The sequence below is a fragment of the Nicotiana sylvestris genome, chromosome 10, assembly GCF_000393655.2.
Source record: "Nicotiana sylvestris chromosome 10, ASM39365v2, whole genome shotgun sequence".
Classification (NCBI taxonomy): Eukaryota; Viridiplantae; Streptophyta; class Magnoliopsida; order Solanales; family Solanaceae; genus Nicotiana; species Nicotiana sylvestris.
Genome location: NC_091066.1, coordinates 54,245,595 through 54,254,073, shown reverse-complemented (window position 1 = coordinate 54,254,073; position 8,479 = coordinate 54,245,595). Strand labels below are relative to the sequence as shown.

At 40.9% G+C, this 8,479-nt stretch overlaps 1 protein-coding gene across 1 annotated transcript; it reads left to right on the top strand.

Moving 5' to 3' along the window:
- Positions 1-5,730: 5,730 nt before the first annotated feature.
- Positions 5,731-6,896, top strand: LOC138879341 (uncharacterized). Its single transcript, XM_070158951.1, has 2 exons — positions 5,731-6,270; positions 6,603-6,896. Exons 1-2 carry the CDS (start codon positions 5,731-5,733, stop codon positions 6,894-6,896), a joined length of 834 nt encoding a protein of 277 aa, XP_070015052.1.
- The last annotated feature ends 1,583 nt before the right edge of the window (positions 6,897-8,479 follow it).

The window sequence follows — 8,479 nt, the reverse complement described above, 5'->3', positions numbered from 1 at the left end:
TTTCTCCGACCATTACCCCCGGCATGTTCAAGCATTATGAGTCTTTTTGACTCAGGATCTGACTTTCCTCAAGACCTTTCTCATTTTTAGGGTTTTCTCTGTAACTCAAAGCTGTCTAAGGTTCTGTACTCGCCTATTTTTTCTTAGATCTGTGATATGTATGGGCTTTATTTGACATTTTAAAAGGTTTTACACCAAATTTCTTTTTCAAAATCGCTCAAATTCAATTTTAGGGTTTCTGAAAAAGTTTCTTCTAGTATCTTTTTGATTCTTTCTGTTCTTTCTTCATGTGTGTTTACATATGTTATGCTCGTATGCTTTCTTTTCTACTATGCTTGGGTTTGCTCTCTTGTTTCCTTTCTATTATGTAAGATTCTTCTACTTTTGTTGTTATTCCTGTACTCACATGTTAATCCGTGTTGCTAATCCTTATTCTTTGCTATACGTGTTTAGGGTTGAGTTCTTCGATTTTGTTCACTTTATTTAGCTCTATTTGTGTTCTTGCTAAGCATATTTTACCTACTTTTGTTTATGCTCGTATCATCTCTTTCTTCTGAACTTGTTTAAACTCCGAGTTTTCTCAAACATGTTCTCATGACCTTGGATCAGTTCTTTCTATCATGTATGTTTGTTTCTCATAAAGTCGTTGGAAGAGACTTCTAAGCCTCTTTCAATGACCTGCTCTGTCACATCTATGTCTAACTCAATTCGAAACCCTAGGATTTGGGGGTTTCTTTGGCAAGTGATATTAGGGTTCCACTTTGGGACCCTAGGCTTTCAGACTCACTATGAGTCTATAACTGAACTCGATTCCCTTTTGTTTGTGACTCTAAGGCTTTCAATGTTAGACTCTTTTTCTAAGTAACCTGACGATTCCTTTCGTTTGATTGGTATGCTTTATATATGTGAAATTTCACTTTCAAAAGGTTTTACAAACTGATTGATTGATTATGAAATCCTTTTAATAAGGCTGACGAATTGTCACTGATTTTTCTTCGATTGAACCTCCTTTACCTTTCTTTACTTGGTTCATTCGAATTGAACCTGTAATTTTGGTTTCATGGTTGTTTGATTGATTCCCTTACCATATTTGGCACAAACCGTGTACCATTAATGGTTTTCCTTAAATAACTTCTATGTATTTACCCCTTTTGTGCTACTTTGAAAGGTCTTAATTAAAATTTATTTCCTTAACTGGCTTTTACCCGTTGGAATCAGAATCCCTTAACCAAAGGGAGATTGATTTCAATGATATTTCCTTGCCTTTCTTACTTGTTTCTCTGCACTATAATAAGGACTACCCTTCTGCACTTTTGACACCACTTCGAGTTCAATACACGACACCTTCACATTACCAATCTTTAAACTTTCAATTCAATACTTACAATACTTCTTTGAATTCAATACTTCTTTCAATACTCTGCTTTGCTTGAGATTTTTTGGAGCTACTTTGCTTACAACTTGGCTCTTTCAAGACTACTGTTTTTACTTGTTTTCCATAAAACTGGTATGTTCTGGTTTAATTTTCTGCCTCACCCCTATGTGTTTACTTCATAGCTTCAGCATTCCTGTCTACTTTACTATTGTTGTTCAGTGATTAAACTACGTATGTCCTTTCTTTGCATCTGTTTCTATTGTGAATCCCTACGCCCTATTCCCTTCTATGTATTTGAGTTAAGGTTCTTGGCCTGGCAGTATCCAAATTACTACACAGGTCATAACTTGATCCCCAACGGATCCAAACTCCCAAGATTTGGCTAACAGGCTAGTCAAGGATGTGCCAGCATTCCCAATTGCTGGGCATGACCACCAGCCTGCCATGACTTTCCTTGATCCCCCCTATGCACTTACACTTACTCTTATACTCTTAAGTTCTGCCCCTCTCTTATGAGCCTTGCTTTGGGACCTTGAGTTCTCTCTGAACTTGGACATCTGAGGGCCGGCCATTCCACACTGCACTATGATCTCAATTCTGCAATGTGTTTGGGGTGTAAGCACTGCCCGAATCCCCTTTGAGACTTTTAGGAACTTTGACACATCCTATGTATGAGAAAGGCTTTTGGAAATACGATCTTGGAAGTTGGTTTATCTCATATTGTTGGACTTTGAGTCTGAATTAGGCTGTTCAGTTGTAGCTAAAACTTCTTATGTAATTTTTTACCTTTTTTTTAAGTCATTCGGGTCTGTAATAATTTGTAATAGCTATTTGGGATAGCTAGTGGAAAGGGATGGGATGAATGTATGCAAAGGGGTAGATAACTTTCCTATAGGATTTTCTGATTCATGCATTCACCTAATCAACATGCCTATAGGTTACTTATAAATTTCTGCATCTTAGAAATTATGACTAAAAGTTCTGCATTTCTGCATATAGAAATCCTGTATATAGGTTTCTGCATTTCTGCATATAGAATCCTGTATCTAGGTTTCTGGATTTCTGGATATAGAAATCCTTTCTCTATGTTTCTGCACTTCTGCATATAGAAATCATGATCATAGGTTTTATGCACTTCTGCATATACATGTCATTAGGCAAACAATCATAGGTTTAATAATAATCAACTTCATTCTAGATATCATGCCTATAAGACTATTGCATTTTTGCAATCGTTTAAAAACCAATAACGCTTAGAAATCATGCCTATAAGAGTAATCAATTGAATCAGTTTTGCTATTCCATCTCTGAGTTTAAAATTAGTAGTAATATCGTTTACAATCTGCAGAACTCTTGTTTATAACACCAGTAATCCTTTCTTTAAAATCAATGTTGTTAGATGTCATGCCTATAGGTCTCACCTAGGCAAACCATTAGGTGATCAATTAACTGTGTTAGTTTTGATAAACTACAATTAGACAAGGCTAATTTGGACTCCTCATCTGAGAAATATGTGATAAATTAGCTTGTCCTAACGCTTTAATTCAGACCATAACTAGTATTTGAAGTCATGCTATATATTTGCTCCTCTGGGTGAGGAGGCTTGTTTGAGCCTTAACTGCTATTTGTTTTTCCCCTAATTGCCTATGTGTTTTGTTTGTCGCCTAGACTTTTTATCCTTTTAAAACTCTGAAAAGCCCCAACTCCCTCCCCTTTAGGATTAGTAGTCTCAAATGCCTCCGGAACTGATAGGATTGGGACGGATAATAGCATGTAATAAGAAACGATACCATTCCGCGCTTTAATACCTTGACGGGGTGGGAAGGGTAGAGATGGATATGATGACCGGTGCACTAATACCACGTGCAGCCCCTCTTTTGAGGAGTGATTATCGGGTATTGCATTGATGTGATCCATATTATTTGTAAACCTAGGACCTTCTTTCCTTTATTTGTTTATTTTATTCTCAAACTATTTCTTTAAAATTTCTGCTTTCTTTAATTTCGTTAAACTCTCAACTTTCTTGCATTATTATGTGAAAACACCCCAATACTTGAGACTTCTATTTGATTACTTGTTATTCAAAGTCACAATTGTAACATGGCCGGGAACCACACTAGTGGATCTTGGGGGTGCCTAACACCTTCCCCTCGAGATAATTTCTAGCCCTTACCCGAACTCTGGTTTTCTAACTCGAACTCTTCTTTAGTGTCTTAATGCACTTTAATCATTAGGTGGCGACTCTTCAACCCAAAAAACCCAATTTCCAAGAGAGAACGAGTTGTCCTCCCAAATGTCATGAACCCGATTTCGCCTTAGAAAAAGGAGGCGCGACAGCATGGCAACTCTGCTGGGGACTTCTTTAGCCTTTTACCATCTCATGTTACTTGTGACTTCACTACTTCTTTATTACCTTTATTTAATGTCTTTACCTCTTTTCTGCTATGAAACTGACTTGGCTCTTTGTTTCTTTTCTTTAATGCTTTCTTTTACTGCTTTCCTTCAATGCCGTTGTAATTATGAGCAATTATTGAAATCATTACTTTATGAACGTGCAAATACTTGACAACTTGTTTCATTCTTGTAATTGCATATTCAATATCATATTCCACTCGAGCCAAACAAAATACCATAGCAACGCTTATAATGAGTGGTTGTACCCTTCCAATATTATCACCCCCTAAATTTGGTAAAGGCGTATTTGCGGTAAAACCAGTCGATCAGCGGTGCAGTCGACGGTTCCGTGCCTTTCCCTCTTGAGTTTTCCGCTCAAGGGTACCAGTCTAATACCCCGTAGAAACCTTACTCTGTTCAATTGTGCATGAATCACTGTCAAACCTAGTTGAGTCAGTTATGTTGTCCGTATAATGACCCTTTAAGATAGCCTTGTCCAAAGTCCACTGGGTTTCCTTGAAACCCAAACGGACGCTATCATGTCTGTGCATTTATTTGGAGAACTAAATGTTGCTCATGCTAATTGTTGATATTTAATAGTCGAGTCTGTCAGAAGTATGGCCTCAGCCTTTTGTTTTGCAGAAATGATTGACAAAGTTCTCGACTTTGGTATGGTCAACATACCCTCACTCTTGCTGACCTGGTGGAGGAACCTCCCATCAAGTAACCAAATCAACAAATGGAAAGAGAGAGTCACTAGGGCTAGTGAGAAGCTAGAATATCTGGAATAAAATCTGCTGGAGTTGGAAGGGAAAGTGAGGAAAAGAGTCATCGACTGTCAAAACGCTAAGGAAGGCAAAGGAGAACGCTTGGCGAAGGCATTTTTACTAGAAGATCTGCGCGAGCTGGAGGATCTGATCAACGAAAACTTTCAACCTGAAGAAGGTCCTTCTGGGACCAAGTAGCTAGGAGTCTTTTCTTTTGCTTTAAGAATGTAATAAGGCCAATGGCCATTAGTGACATTTTATTTTCTGCTATTTTAGTGTCATTTTGGGATTCGTCTTATTTTTATCAATAAAATGAGACATTTAGCATTATAAGTTCTCCAAATCAACTTGTTGCTAGGCCTACCTCGGCCACAACGAGGCTCCCAAATTAGGACACGATTTATATTCTTGCACTATGTGTTTAAATATTGCAATGTTTTCTTTTCATAACCAGCACTAACTTGCTACCTTTGTTTTTATTTTATTTTATTCTTTTTTGTTTTATTCCCTTCCCCAAAGGTTAGTTCGTGCACTCTGGCATCGTCATCATACTCTACAAGATCTAAGGGCCCTCCGCCTCCTCCTCCTTCGAGTCCTATCAAAAATAAGAACAAGGAAAAAATGGAAGATTTGAGCAACATCAGAAAGGAGAACTCAGTTGAAAGGGTAGAGGTTCCTCAGGGTATTTAGGTTTCCAAGGAAAGTGCCTCCCAGCTCGAGAAAATGTTGTTAAAATTTCAGGAAGAACTGGACCAAGTTCGGAACTTGGCAAGCTTGTCGTTTTCCCTCACCACCCCAGCTGTCAAGTTTCCCAACACTCAAAACCCCACACCTCCACAAAACATCCCTAAACCACAAAACCATCCCGCTCCCCATCACCACTGCAACACATGCCACTCTTCAAACAACACCCCACTGCTCATCCCTGAACCACTAAACTCCACAAATGATCATCTCCACAACACCCCCATCTATATGGAAACTATATCACACTATACTCAACCTATTTCAAGCACACCTGAGTCTGATGACAAAGACTCTCTTATCAGGAATCTGGCCGCAGAACTCAAGAAGCTGACTAGCCGAGTTCAGGGTGTTGAAAGAAGCAAGGGGATCAAGGGATTGAATTACGAAGACCTTTGCATTCAGCTAGATGTCGAACTACCCGAGGGGTACAAACATCCCAAGTTCTAGATGTTTGATGGAACAGGGGATCCCAAAGTCCATTTGAGGACCTACTGCGACAAGCTGGTCGGAGTAGGGAAGGATGAAAAGATTTGCATGAAACACTTTATGAGAAGTCTGAAAGGGGATGCTCTATCTTGGTACATTAGCCAAGACCCGAAGAAGTGGTCGAATTGGGTACGTATGGCGTTCGATTTCATGGACAGATTCAGATTCAACACGGAGAATGTGCCAGATGTGTTCTATATCCAGAACTTAAAGAAGAAGCCTACGGAGACATTCCGCGAGTATGCTACTCGTTGGAGATCCAAAGCTGCCAAAGTAAGGCCGGATTTGGAAGAAGAACAGATGAATAGGTTTTTCGTTCGGGCTCAAGACCCACAATATTATGAGAGGTTGATGTTGATTGAAGGCCAGAAATTTTCTCACATCATTAAGCTACAGGAAAGGATCGAAGAAGGTATTAAAAGTGGTATGGTCACAAACTTTAAAGCATTACAGTCCACAAACAAGGCTCTACAGTCTGGTGGCACGTCTAAGAAAAGGGATGTGAGTGTCGTGATGGTTGCCAGAGAACAAAGTCCCCAATCAAATACCAAACCTACCCATTACCTCCACTCACATATCAGCCTACCCCAAATTACCAAGCACCCTTGCCCTCTTACCAAGCTCCACCGCCTACTTACCAATCATCTCCACCTCCCACATATCATCCTACTTCGCCTAGATACTCTCAACCTGCACCTATCTACCAAGCCTACAACACCCAACAAGCCCACTATCAATTACCTCCCCCTCGCCAAAATTTCCCTAGACCCTGACCAAACTTCAACCGTAAAGCCCCCAAATAGTATACCGCCATTGCTGAACCTATTGACCAGCTGTATGAAAGGCTCAAATCTACTAGTTACGTCACCCCTATCCCTACCATAAACCTCGAAAACTCCTCCCAATGGGTCAACCCAAACAAAACCTGTGTATACCATTCCAGCATGAAGGGGCATACCATTGATGAGTGCCACTCTCTTAAGGATAAGATCCAAGCTTTAATTGACAACAAGATCATTGTGGCAAAGGAGCCTACTCCGAATGTCTGTAATAACCCTCTACTAGACCACAAGGGTGGAGGTGTTCACATGATTGAGATACAAGACGATTGGGACCCCAAAGGGTAGATTGGATTGATCGCTGAAGGTGACGAGCCAAAGAAACCAACAGTCACCCTTAACCCGATTGTGGTCCAGATGCAACCTTCTGGAGATGCCGAAGTGACCATGTTCATACCACTTGAGTTCGAAGCACATTCTTTTGCAAAGACGTCAGGGCCTATTGAGGTCGGGTTTGGGTCCCCAAAGGCACCTTGTACCATTTGAGGATGTTGTATTACCTCCCAAAGCAAGGGTGCCCATTCCGGTGGCCATGATAGCCATAACACCGTTCCACCCAAAGGCCTTACCATGGGATTACACCACCGAGGCAATAAGGAAAGGGAAAACCAAATGTAGAGAAGCAATTGTAGCACAGAGTATGACAAGAACCGGTAGGGTTTATACTAAAAAACATCTAGCTGAGTCCAGTAAGCAGGCCTCTGGACGACCAACCGTCACTGAAACTGGTCCTGATGATCTCTCGAGGAAGATACAAGCCAAAGAGTATTCGGTCGTTGATCAGTTGAACAAAACGCCAGCCCAGATCTCTATCTTGACTCTGCTACAAAGCTCTGACGCACATAAGAATGCCTTGTTGAAGGTGCTAAGAGAGGCATATGTGCCGAGCAACATAACTGGAGGAGAAATGGCAAACATGGTAGGGCAAGTATTGGAGAGTCACAAAATTACTTTCCACAAAGATGAGTTGCCACCTGAAAGGCTAAGCCACAATAAGGCATTGCACATAACTGTGCAGTGCGAATATTATTTCATCACCAGAATCCTAATTGACGGAGGGTCCATCCTCATATTTGTCCATTGGTGACTCTCAGAACATTGGGAAAGATCCTGAATGACATCAAGAATGGAGCAATCAATGCCAAAGCTTTTGATGGATCCCAAAGGTCCACTATTGGGGAAATCAGTTTGTATTTGCAAATGGGACCAACTTGGTTCGACATTGATTTTCAAGTGATAGACGTCCCAGCATCTTACAACTTGCAATTGGGATGGCCCTGGATCCATGCCGCTGGGGCTGTAGCATCAACCCTACATTAAGCAGTGAAATTCGAGTGGAATCACTAAGAGGTAATTATTCACGGTGACGGTAGCAATCCCATATACAGACGCCAGACCATCCCATCAATCGGAGGAAGAAGGAAGATAGGCGGAGAAACCTACCATCACATTGAGCGAGTCAACGCCATGGACAAGGATAAATGGTGGGATAACAAAATTGAAAGTATACTGAATTGGTGTGGATACGAACCTGGCAAGGGACGTGGCAAGAATCTCTAAGGAATCATTAAGCCTATCAAGTTGAAGAAACACGGTACCACTTTCAGTTTGGGATATGAATACACTTGGGAGGAGTTCAACCACTGGTCACCACCACGGTGCAGTCCCTACTACCCGTTGCAGCATTCGATACCTCTCTTAGAGCAGACCTTCCAGCCAGTTGATGTTATATATGGGTCGGAAGAAGAGGAAGCACTGGCGGCGATGAGGAATTTGTTTTTGGAAGATGATAATATAGACTGTTGTGTCATTTTCGAGGAGGAGGGGGAGGAAGGCCCTTCTATAAAAGCTATGAGCCAAGGAGCACGCCT

Bases quoted from the DNA above. Each gene is read 5' to 3' on its own strand.
- LOC138879341 (XM_070158951.1), top strand. From the start codon at position 5,731: ATGTTTGATGGAACAGGGGATCCCAAAGTCCATTTGAGGACCTACTGC. The intron at 6,271-6,602 runs GTGAGTGTCGTG...CCTATTGACCAG, and splicing joins GCACGTCTAAGAAAAGGGAT to CTGTATGAAAGGCTCAAATC.